The 13233-nt window shown below is 42.5% G+C and overlaps 1 protein-coding gene across 1 annotated transcript in view; it reads right to left on the minus strand.

The window, feature by feature from the left end:
- Positions 1-469: 469 nt before the first annotated feature.
- The window catches only part of LOC111970730 (protein bassoon-like), a 56619-nt gene continuing 43855 nt past the window's right edge, over positions 470-13233 (minus strand). The window contains exon 3 of the mRNA XM_023997500.2: positions 470-1081. Coding sequence (XP_023853268.1) covers positions 470-1081 — 612 coding nt within the window. The remainder of the gene's footprint in view (positions 1082-13233) is intronic.

Raw genomic sequence — 13233 nt, forward strand, 5'->3', positions numbered from 1 at the left:
ATGTTAAGTGCGCCCATGAAGCCCCGAACGAATTTGCCCATAGTGTCGCCTCAGTACCCTAGAATCTCACACCAGTAGCTGTCGCTCCAGAAGTGGGAAAATGAAAGCCTCTTACTGACTGATCTCAACCGTTAGGTCGCTCCAGGAAGTAAAAGCCCTATGACTGATTCACCTGGTTAGTGTTCGCTCCAGAAGTGAACCCTAGGCTGATCCTCACCCACGTAGTGTCGCTCCAAGAGTGAAGCTCTATGACTGAATCTCACACAGTTAGTGTCGACCCAGAAAGCTGAGAGCTCTATGGCACGATCTCACCAAGTTAGTGTCGGCCTCCAGAAGTGAGAAGCCCTATGACTGCATCTCACCCGTATAAGGTCGCTCCAAGAATTGAAGCCCCTACTGACTCATCTCACCAGTTAGTGTCGGCTCCAGAAGTTGAAGCCCTCATGACTGATCCACCAGTTAGTGTCGCTCAGAAGTGAAGCCCTATGAACTTGATCTCACCTAAGCCTCCAAACAGCTTCCCAAAGGTCTGCTCGGGGGCGGCGGCCGGGGGCGGGGGCTGGCGGGATGGGGAGCTCCCTGCGCTGCGGGTGTGGTCCTGGCGGAGGGGCAGGGGCTGGTGGGCGGGAAGGCCACGGAGGTCAGGCTGGGACGGGGCTTTGGCCATGCCTGGGAGAGGGATGGCTCCTGGGGGGAGACGAGCCCCACCCTGACCTTGGCCCTGGGCTGGAACTGGACCCCCTGGACCTCTCTGCTGCTGAGGGGTCTGGCCTGGGCCTGGACCAGTCTGTCTGTTAGGGCCTGATGGGGGCTGGGCTTGTGTCAGAGCCTGGTGCTGGGTTAGAGGCTGTGCCTGAGGTGGGGCTTGGGACTGGGGCTGAGGTTGGGCTTGGGCTTGGGACTGGGGCTGAGGTTGGGCTTGGGACTGGGGTGGGGGCTGAGTTTGAGGTTCAGAGATGGGCTCTAGTTTGGCTTGGTGGGACGGAGAGTGGATCTGCTGCTGGCTCTTGGAGCGAGGTGTCTCCATGTCCATTCCCAAAGCTCTCTGCATCTGGCAGTTCAGACAGAGCCACTCCTGGACCTATGGCAGCATTAAAGAGGAAATAAGTATTAACAATATTAATATTGTATTAACAATATACTATACATACTCCAACAACTGAATTCACTCAAATCAATTGAGCAGTGACTGACTGGTTTTACTAACAAAAATACTTAATAGACAATCAATGGAACAAATTGCTTATAAATCACATATAAAATCTACATTGAGCAAGAGAACTGGGACCGAATAACGTATCAAGTATCTCAGAGTATGAGTGCTGATCAAGGGTCAGGTTCCCATTGTCTGTAAAATGTTATTCATTGCGATCTAAAAGGCAAAACTGATCCTAAATGAGCACTCCTACTCTGAGACGTTTCAAACATATGGCACCTGGTGTTGGCTTGCCTCACTAGGAGCATCTTGTTGGTAAACAGGAGTGATAAATGATGATATTTGCAGTTCACAGACACATGGGATAAACTGAGCTAGGGGCTCCTTCAATAAAACAAGACGGATCACCCTGATTATCCAGGCTTTACAACTCTAACTCCTTCTTTCCCTCCATATCTCTCCTCGTCTACCTCTCGATCAGTCATCATCCTCTCTCACGCTATCGTGTCTTGGTCTTACTGTCCTCCTTTCTCTCTTTGCCTTTCATGTCTTCATCCCTTTTTACCATCTCTGTCCCTGCCCCCTCTTTCTCCCATCCTATTACCCTCTATATCTCCCTCTCATCCTACTACCCTCTATATCACCCTCTATATCTCCCTCTCATCCTACTACCCTCTATATCTCCCTCTCATCCTATTACCTTCTCTCCCTCATCCTCTCCTTATCTTTCCCTCTCTTTATTTTTCTGCCGAGTGGCGCAGCGGTCTAAGGCACTACATCTCAGTGCTAGAGGCATCACTACAGACCCTGGATCGATTCCAGGCTGTATCACAACAGGCCGTGATTGGGAGTCTCATAGGGCGGCACACAATTGGCCCAGCGTTGTCCGGGTTAGGGTGTGAAKGGGGTAGGCCGTCATTGAAATAAGAATTTGTTCTTAAACGACTTGCCTAGTTAAATAAAGGTTAAATAAATAAAATAAAAAATATCACATCCTATATCTCTCCCCCTCTCCAGCGCTTTCTACCTCTCCCCCTATCTCAGGCAGATACTGTAAGAAGAATGGAGTGACGCCCCCTTCTCCCCTCTCTCTCTCTCCCCTCTCCCCCTCTCAGGCAAATACTGTAAGAGGGTGAGTGAGAGTGAGACTCAAGAGTGGGAGTGAGAGTTAGAGTGAGAGTCAGAGTGAGAGTGGTGGCCTGGCCCATAGACCTGGTTGATAATTGACAGCTGCTGCCACAAACACACACACACAGCCACCGTTAGTGTCATGGCTATTACATAACAGAACGAATGCCATTAGGAGAGGATGGAAGGGGAACAGGGGACATGGAGGGTGTGGTCTTCACCTCTGACTAACCTTTGGAACTAAGTGACACAGGACCAAGTGGCCCTAGGTAGTTTCACTCACCAACCATACTTATACTGTACAGTATACTGTTTACAGCCACACAGACACACACAGCCAGACAGACACACACACACACACACACACAACCCCAACACTCTCTGGGTTGGGAAAGAAAGGTGTAGTCATCCCAGACATTCTTGTTTCATTTCATCAACAAAACACGAGTTGAGGACATCATTTTCAGGCTACATCTTTAATTTCATGTCCGTTTATGGTCTGTGGCAGTAATTGCAACTGAATGTGTCCGTCCTTACTTCATTAAGTTTCTCATTTGTACTGAGACGTAATGAATCTTGTCTAACTTGTTTTGTTTTTCCTCCATCTAGCCAGTCTGTACCAGCCACTATTGATCACTGCTCACAAATATGATTCTGTTATTATTTTCCTGCGTGTTATTACTCTGAAAACAGGCAAAACACACAGACACATATAGTGCTTTCAGAAAGTATTCAGACCCCTTGACTTTTCCCACATTTTGTTACATTACAACCTTATTTTTAAAATTGATAAATATTTGTTATTTCTCAGAAATCTACACACAATACCCCATAATGACAAGCAAAAAACAGAAATACCTTAATTACAGAAGTATTCAGACCCTTTGCTATGAGACTCGAAATTGATCTCAGGTGCATTCTGTTTCCGTTGATCATCCTTGAGATGTTTCTACAACTTGATTAGAGTCCGCCTGTGGTAAATTCAACTGATTGGACATGATTTGGAAAGGCACACACCTGTCTATATAAGGTCCCACAGTTGACCGAGCAAAAACCAAGCCATGAGGTTGAAGGAATTGTCCGTTGAGCTCTGAGACAGGATTGTGTCAAGGCACAGATTTGGAAAAGGGTACCAAAAAATGTCTGCAGCATTTAAGATCCCCAAGAACACAATGGCCTCCATCACGCTTAAATGGAAGACGTTTGAACCACCAAGACTCTTCCTAGAGCTGGCTGCCCGGCCAACCTGAACAGTCGGGGGACCCAGAGAGCAATCTCTCTCTCTCTCACTCTCTCTCGCTCTGTCACTCTGACAGAGCTCTAGAGTTCATCTTTGGAGATGGGAGAACCTTCCAGAAGGACAACAATCTCTGCAGCACTCCACCAATCAGGCCTTTATGGTAGAGTGGCCAGACGGAAGCCACTCCTCAGTAAAAGGCCCTGCTCAATAGTAGTGCAATATACTGTATTTATTCCCTATTTAGTGCAATACTTTGACCAGGGCCAATTGAGCTCTGGTCAAAAGCAGTGCACAATATTGGAAATCGGGTGCCATTTGGGATGTAGTCGAGATCTCGTATTGTTGCCATAAGCCCTGCTGGACCATAGTAATGGAGAGGGCTGGAGGGAGAAGGAGGCTGTTACACATATTATTGAGGAGTGCATATTTAACACAAGGCCTTTGTTTACATTTTGTCAAATGATCAATGAGAACAAGTCTGTGTGTTTCTGTGTCAGTCAGTCAGTCAGTCAGTCAGTCAGTCAGTCAGTCACTCTGACAGTCTATCAGTGTGTGTGTGCATATGTGCGTGCGTGTGCCTGCACGTGCATGTGTCCGTATCAATCATTCAGTCACAGCAGTATCCCAGACCCTGTCTTTAGTCCCCTGTAGTTTCTCTGAGCTGGGAGTGACGAAGCCAGAGTTTGAACTTTCAATCAACCAGAAGGGAAGGGTAGGAGGCGGGGTTTCACCCCTGGTACACTGGGCGTGCTCAGAACAACCGTGGGCTGCAGGGAAACTATATCTAGAAAGAACCAAGGCAGGGCCTTGATCAAATCAAGTCTTTATCATCAGGCCCAGAGAGCAATCTCTCTCTCTCTCTCTTTCACACGCTCTCTCACTCAGCATCGCTTCAGACAATCATGTTAACCCTTATGAAATCTGATCTTTCACAGAGAGCCAGCACTTATTTACCAATCTCTCTCTGTTTCTGATATTGGTAATACACTGGGTTGAACTACAATCCAATGTATTTTGTAAGAAGATACTTTCACAAGCTGTAATTTGTATTTTCAAAATACGAAATACTTTTCTATACCATTCTTATAGCGGTTCACCATTTTGTTGCCCCCTTTCCCCCTGCATTGGTGTCAGAAGTCTGGTTGCATGATCAAGTGATAAGAGTGTCTGATAAATGAACTAAATATAAATGTGTATGTAAAAAAGGACAATTGAAAAGTCTGCTGAGTATTGTCAGTTTTGTCTAGAAGGGATACAGCTTTTGTCAAAATTGACTTTTCATAGCAGGTTAGGAGAATTAATGTAGAAAGTTAGGAGAATTAGGTTAAGCTGTAGCCCATCTAGACATGACCCCGAAAATACATGTATTTTAATTCAATACATTTCAAAATACAATAATTTTGTAGTTGATTTTGATACATTGATCTTTATGGCATTTTGCAATGTTTGCCCATCCCTGTGTGGGTGTGTGGTGTGTGTGTGTGTGTGTGTGTGTGTGTGTGTGTGTGTGTGTGTGTGTGTGTGTGTGTGTGTGTGTGTGTGTGTGTGTGTGTGTGTGTGTGTAGATCCTGCCACCTGTCACCTCCTGCCATTGATTGAAACACAAATTACACAGCAGCGCTTCAGGCATCGCTGCTTTATGGAAAGAGAGAGAAAGCATACGCGTGTGTGCATGTACATATGAAACAGAATCTTTTAGCAGTGAGGAGCCTGCAGAGAGCTGCATCTATAAAAATCTATTACTGGGATAGACCACAGCACTCCCACATATCATACTAAAACACACACTGACTAAATGCCATGTGTCAAAGGTCCAAAGCAGACATTTTTATCTCAATAACAAATCATTTCTGGGTAACAATTAAGTACCTTACTGTGATTGTTTAAAATTAAAATGGTACAAAATAGCAAAGAGCAATGTATCAAGGAAGAATGTAGCTAGGACTGTCTGGGAGTGGTCTGAGTGGGGAGGGGGAACTGAAAACTAGCTGTTATTGGCAGAGAGGTTTGTAACTCTTTGTTATTGTCTATTAAATTATTTACCGTCTGGTGATGTCAAAAGGCAGTCCAAAACTCCATCCCTCCAAAACAGGTGGAAATTTCAGGCAGTATTTTCAAACAGCTCTTACAATAAAAGGGCATTTTCATAATTTTCACAATTTCATGGTATTATTCCAACCTGACACTGAGGAAATAAATATAAAACACAGGAAATAACATTTTTGACTGCACTGGGCTTTTAATAAAGTCTAATCAGGATCTATCTTTTGCTGGCTGCCATGTCAGTCTAATGCTAGACATAATCTGCCAGCCACACTCTCTTATAAATAAACAGATACACTGGCTACATCTAAAATGGCACCATATTTCCTACATAGTGCTCTACTTTTGTCCAGAGCCTATAGTGCAAAACCTTTGACGGATCCTTGGACCAGATATATAAAAGCAGGCAGACAAACACACTGGCCGTGTCTGAAATGGCACCCTATTCCCTACATAGACTACTACTTTTTACCAGAGTAGTTCACTACATACAATTGAAGTCGGAAGTTTACATACACTTAGGTTGGAGTCATTAAAACTYGTTTTTCAACCACTCCACAAATTTCTTGTTTACAAACTATAGTTTTGGCAAGTCGGTTAGGACATCTACTTTGTGCATGACACAAGTCATTTTTCCAACAATTGTTTAAAGACAGATTATTTCACTGTATCACAATTCCAGTGGGTCAGAAGTTTACATACACTAAGTTGACTGTGCCTTTAAAAAGCTTGGAAAATTCCAGAAAATGATGTAATGGCTTTAGAAGCTTCTGATAGGCTAATTGACATCATTTGAGTCAATTGGAGGTGTACCTGTGGATGTATTTCAAGGCCTACCTTCAAACTCAGTGCCTCTTTGATTGACATCATGGGAAAATCAAAAGAAATCAACCAAGACCTCCACAAGTATGTTTCATCCTTGGGAGCAATTTCAAAACGCCTGAAGGTACCACGTTCATCTGTACAAACAATAGTACGCAAGTATAAACACCATGGGATCATGCAGCCGTCATACCACTCAGGAAGGAGACGCGTTCTGTCTCCTAGAGATGAACATACTTTGGTGCGAAAAGTGCAAATCAATCCCAGAACAACAGCAAAGGACCTTGTGAAGATGCTGGAGGAAACAGGTACAAAAGTATCTATATCCACAGTAAAACGAGTCCTATACCGACATAACCTGAAAGGCCGCTCAGCAAGGAAGAATCCACTGCTCCAAAATCGCCAATAAAAAAGTCAGACTACGGTTTGCAACTTCACATGAGGACAAAGATCGTACTTTTTGGAGAAATGTCCTCTGRTCTGATGAAACAAAAATAGAACTGTTTGGCCATAATGACCATCGTTATATTTGGAGGAAAAAAGGGAATGCTTGCAAGCCGAAGAACACCATCCCAACCGTGAAGCACGGGGGTGGCAGCATCATGTTGTTGGAGTGCTTTGCTGCAGGACGGACTGGTGAACTTCACAAAATAGATGGCATCATGAGGGAGGAAAATTATGTGGATATATTGAAGCAACATCTCAAGACATCAGTCAGGAAGTTAAAGCTTGGTCGCAAATGGGTCTTCCAAATGGACAATGACCCCAAGCATACTTCCAAAGTTGTGGCAAAATGACTTAAGGACAATAAAGTCAAGGTATTGGAGTGGCCACCACAAAGCCTTGACCTCAATCCTATATAAAATGTGTGGGCAGAACTGAAAAAGTGTGTGCGAGCAAGGAGGCCTACAAACCTGACTCAGTTACACCAGCTCTGTCAGGAGGAATGGGCCAAAATTCACCCAACTTATTGTGGGAAGCTTGTGGAAGGCTACCAGAAATGTTTGACCCAAGTTAAACAATTTAAAGGCAATGCTACCAAGTACTAATTGAGTGTATGTAAACTTCTGACCCACTGGGAATGTGATGAAAGAAATAAAAGCTGAAATAAATCATTCTCTACTATTATTCTGACATTTCACATTCTTAAAATGAAGTGGTGATCCTAACTGACCTAAAACAGGGAATTTTTACTAGGATTAAATGTCAGGAATTGTGAAAAACTGAGTTAAAATGTATTTGGCTAAGGTATATGTAAACTTACGACTTCAACTGTAGGTAATAGGGTGACATTTGGGACGCCGCCACTGCCAGACACAGCGCTACTGTGAGGAACGTTTGAGCAGACGGAGACAGACATAGCCGTAAACAGATGGAGAAGCCATGCCCTGCAGACCAGTCTTCTGCAGTGTCACCAAGCTGCAGCAGGCTAGGCTACATGGAGCTGCTGAGGACTGCAGTTTAGGGAGAAAGGATGATTTCAACTGCAGTGGTTTATTAACTAGCACAAAACAGGGCCCAGTGACATCAAAAGGCCTTTGTATCCCACACACACACAAATGAATGAAGACACACACAAACACACATACACAAACACACACTTTCTCCAAAGGCATTTGCCTCATTACTAAAATGTTGCTAGGCTGGCATTACAGTTATCTAAAGCAGAAACCTTCAGCGGTTAGAGGAAATGTGATCATACACATCCTAAAGGTGATTAGTGGAAACCTCTTGGTGTTGTGAAAACTACATCTCAATGTTGTGCTGCAGTAAATGACAGGCCTTTATAATAAAAGCATTACATGCATAATCACGTATGCGGTCACTTTTGATAATGGTGTTTTCCCGCTAATGGAACATTTGTGCATATAGCCTACTGCCGTGTGCGCATTGCTACGCTTATAATGTAAAGAAATTGCTTAATAGTTTATCAACATTTTAAACTAAACGTTCTGATCTGTTGCGTCAGCCTCATTGCGTAAAAACTTTTTTCTGATGCTAGTGGTTGTTTTAATTTGGGATCTATCGCATCCCACAACTGTCCCAGACTATGTTTGGAATATTTATTTCTCACACAGAATAGGTCAACTTTTGTAATATGTTGTCATGCCCTGACCATAGTTTGCTGTGTATGTTTCTATGTTTTGTTTGGTCAGGGTGTGATCTGAGTGGGCATTTTATGTTGTTTGTCTAGTTTGTCTATTTCTATGTGTTTGGCCTGATATGGTTCTCAAATCAGAGGCAGGTGTTTGTCGTTGTCTCTGATTGGGAGCCATATTTAGGTAGCCTGTTTTGTATTGTGGGTTGTGGGTGATTGTTCCTGTTTGTGTGTTCCTGTGTTCGTGTTAACTATATGGGACTGTTTCGTCTTCGTTCATTTGTCGGTTTATTGTTTTTGTTTGTTGTTTCAAGTATCCTTATTGAAATGGATACTTACCACGCTGCATCTTGGTCCTCCTCTCTTTCGCCCGACGAAGACCATTACATATGTATATATTTTTAATTTAGCCTTTATTTCACTAGGCAAGTCAGTTTAGATCAAATTCTTATTTACAATGACGACCTACAAGGGAACAGTGGGTTAACTGCCTTGTTCAGGGGCAGAATGACAGATTTTTACCTTGTCAGCTCGGGGGTTCGATCCAGCAACCTTTCGGTTACTGGCCCAATGCTCTAACATGGATAGTAGATTGATATAGGCTAGTGCTTTTGCTGTTTGTTAGGCCTAATCATCTTGTTGGCTGATGAAAAGTAAACGTGGACAGTTCTTCCAATATGCACCTCGGAATTGGATAAGGACATGTGCAGTTCCATCCCCGATGTGTCTGTCTTCACTTGTAGCCTGTGAGAAAGACCCAATAACATGATGGAGAGCCATGTGAGTGAGAGATGCTTCGGGGAATGCAGCAATCAGGGAGAAGCGAATTCTAATTATTATATTCGGCCACTTGCCGCAAAAGACATAGATTTTTTTGGCGGCATTACGGCCACACAAAGGGGCTGCCGCCGGGAAATTTGAGGCATTATCAAGTGCTTGTCAAATTGTGAAGGAGAGACTGATGAAGTGTGTACAGCCTGCGCAAAAATCAAAGCAGAGTTCATGCCTTTCATGTGAGTTTTTAAAATCATAATTAGAGTTGAATCATGTAGCCTTACAATATATTAAAATCAAAACATATAGCCCAACGTTTGTAGAACAACTAAAGTTACATTATTAACTCTAATTAGGAGTGACTATTTATTTGTTAATTAAGGATCAGACCCTTTTTTTTCTAACCTAAAATGACAAACCCAAATCTAACTGCCTGTAGCTCAGGACCTGAAGCAAGGATATGCATATTCTTGATACCATTTGAAAGAAAACATGTTGAAGTTTGTGGAAATGTGAAAGTAATGTAGGAGAATAACACATTAGATCTGGTAAAAGATCATCATCTTTGAAATGGTAGAGAAAGGTCAGAATGTACTATTCCAGGTTAGGCACAATTTTTATTTTGGCCATTATTCATTTTTTTTATTTCACCTTTATTTAACTAGGTAGGCTAGTTGAGAACAAGTTCTCATTTGCAACTGCGACCTGGCCAAGATAAAGCATAGCAATTTGACACATACAACAACACAGAGTTACACATGGAATAAACAAAACCTACAGTCAATAATACAGTAGAAAAATAAGTATATATACAATGTGAGCAAATGAGGTGAGATAAGGGAGGTAAAAGGCAAAAAAAGGCCATGGTGGCGAGGTAAATACAATATAGCAAGTAAAACACTGGAAAGGTAGATTTGCAGTGGAAGAATGTGCAAAGTAGAAACAGAAATAATGGGGTGCAAAGGAGCAAAATAAATAAATAAATACAGTAGGGTAAGAGGTAGTTGTTTGGGCTAAATTATAGATGGGCTATGTACAGGTGCAGTAATCTGTGAGCTGCTCTGACAGCTGGTGCTTAAAGCTAATGAGGGAGATAAGTGTTTCCAGCTTCAGAGATTTTTGCAGTTCGTTCCAGTCATTGGCAGCAGAGAACTGGAAGGAAAGACGACCAAAGGAGGAATTGGCTTTGGGGGTGACCAGGGAGATATACCTGCTGGAGCACGTGCCAAGAGTGGGTGCTGCTTTGGTGACTAGTGAGCTGAGATAAGGCGGGGCTTTACCTAGCAGTGACTTGTAGATAAGCTGTAGCCAGTGGGTTTGGCGACGAGTATGAAGCGAGGGCCAACCAACGAGAGCGTACAGGTCGCAATGGTGGGTAGTGTATGGGGCTTTGGTGACAAAACGGATGGCACTGTGATAGACTGCATCCAGTTTGTTGAGTAGAGTGTTGGAGGCTATCTTATAGATGAGATCACCGAAGTCGAGGATCGGTAGGATGGTCAGTTTTACGAGGGGATGTTTGGCAGCATGAGTGAAGGATGTTTTGTTGCAATATAGGAAGCCGATTCTAGATTTAATTTTGGATTGGAGATGCTTTATGTGAGTCTGGAAGGAGAGTTTACAGTCTAGCCAGACACCTAGGTATTTGTAGTTGTCCACGTATTCTAAGTCAGAGCCATCCAGAGTATTGATGCTGGACGGGCGAGCAGTGATCGGTTGAATAGCATGCATTTAGTTTTACTTGTGTTTAAGAGCAGTTGGAGGCCACGGAAGGAGAGTTGTATGGCATTGAAGCTCGTCTGGAGGTTAGTTAACACAGTGTCCAAAGAGGGATGGCAGCAGTGTATGTGCAACGTTTTAGACTGATTCAATGAACCATTGTATTTCTGTTCAAATGGTGTATCAAGACTGCCCAAATTTGCCTAATTGGTTTATTAATACATAACTGTGCACTCTCCTCAAACAATAGCATGGTATTTGCTCACTGTAATAGCTACTGTAAATTGGACAATGCAGTTAGATTAACAAGAATTTAAGCTTTCTGCCATTATCAGATAAGTCTATGTCCTAGGAAATTTTCTTGTTACTTACAACCTCATGCTAATCACATTAGATTAAGTTCGCTCAACCATTCTGTGGGGGGATACCGATCCAGTAGAGCTTAACCGCTCAACAGCGCATGTGCGCACTCCCTCATCGTTTGGAGAAAATATCCCTTATATTTTACTCAGCTTTGTTCAATTGTATTCTTCATTATATAAAATATGATATAATAATGCCACAGAATTCTAAGTGAATCTTGCCTGCTAAATTAACTAGTGTAGCCCACAGCCATATGGCATAGCCAGAGGAGGACCTAACATAAGGACAACTCAGAGTATGCTACACATTTTCTTCATATCATGTTTCTTTAGACCTGTCTAAAATAAATAATGGATTTATTGTGAAGGTGTAGGCTATATTACATGGATTTAATAGACTTTTTAAAATGTAGATGTTCCAAAGGTCTGCATCAGTGGCTTGTATACTATGTGTGCAAGCCAGGAGATGCTAAATGTGTTTATGTTAATTATCGATCAATTACCGTGAGACTGGTTATTTGCTTGACAATCACCTGCTGACGAAATTTAGTGACCGCCACAGCCCTAGTAGAGATCTACGGGTAAATTAGCAAAGTCCAGCCACTCTTTTGATACAGGATGCAGTGATGAGTATCAAAACTATCACAAAACGAAGGGCATTATGGTAGATGGCATCCAACATTTTAAGAGTAGTAGCAGCTGCACTTTGATAAATAATATCACCATAATCAAGAACAGATAAAAAGGTTGACTGAATAACATGCTTTCTACTGCTTAGAGAAAGGCAAGATCTGTTTCAGTAGAAAAAGCCAACTTTAAATCTTAGCTTCTTAACCAGCTCATGTATGTTTTTTTAAACATCAAATCCATTTCAATCCAAATGGCTAAGTATCTATATGCGGGAACACGTTCGATTGGAGAACCATCTAATGAGTGAACATGTAGTTCATCTGAAACATTCTTACGAGAGTTTGAAAACAACATGTATTTGTTTTGCCTGCATTAAGTTTTAAATCAGCAAGGGATTCCTGCATAACTATAAAATCTGACTGTAGTTCTGACACAGCCAGATCAACAGTTAGTGGGAATAGCATACATAACAGTATCATCCGCATATAGATTAAGTTGACCGTTTTTTACAGATTGACCAATGGTGTTTATACAAATTGTGAAGAGAATAGGTCCCAAAATCGACCCCTGTGGTACACCTTTAAGTACTCCAAGAAATTCAGACTTAACCCTATCAATCACGATGGCCTGCGTTTTGTCACTAAGATAATCATGAAACCATGAACAGGTGTTAGAGCTCAGGCCTATAAAATAGCATGATCAACATGATCAACAGTATCAAAAGCTTTTGACAGGTCCGCAAACAAAGCAGGACATTTCATTTTCGTGTCATTGACAAGATAATCAAAAACTAAAGTGGTTGCTGTAATAGTGCTATGCCCAGGCCTAAACCCTAATTGGTTAACATTCTAAATACATTTCTCAGATAAAAAAGAGCAAAGTTGTACATTTACCAAGGATTCAAGAATCTTAGCTAGACAAGGAAGCCTTGAAATGGGCCGATAATTATTAAGATCACTACTATCCACTCCCTTATGGAGTGGCAGCACAAGAGCTGATTTTCATACTTTTTTAATATTTCCTGTTGAAAGGAGAGGACCCTTTCTACACTCCCCATAGGAGAACCATTTGAAGAACCCTATTTGGTTCCAGGTAGAACCCTTCTGGTTCCAGGTATAACCCTTTCCACAGAGGGTTCTACCTGGAACCAAAAAGGTTTCTACCCGGAGCCAAAAACGGTATTCCTGTAGGGATAGCCAAAGAACCCTTTCGGAACCCTTTTTCTAAGAGTGTACAATGCCTGGAAAAAAGAAGAAATAGG

The sequence above is a fragment of the Salvelinus sp. IW2-2015 genome, linkage group LG11 (genome assembly GCF_002910315.2).
Source record: "Salvelinus sp. IW2-2015 linkage group LG11, ASM291031v2, whole genome shotgun sequence".
Classification (NCBI taxonomy): Eukaryota; Metazoa; Chordata; class Actinopteri; order Salmoniformes; family Salmonidae; genus Salvelinus; species Salvelinus sp. IW2-2015.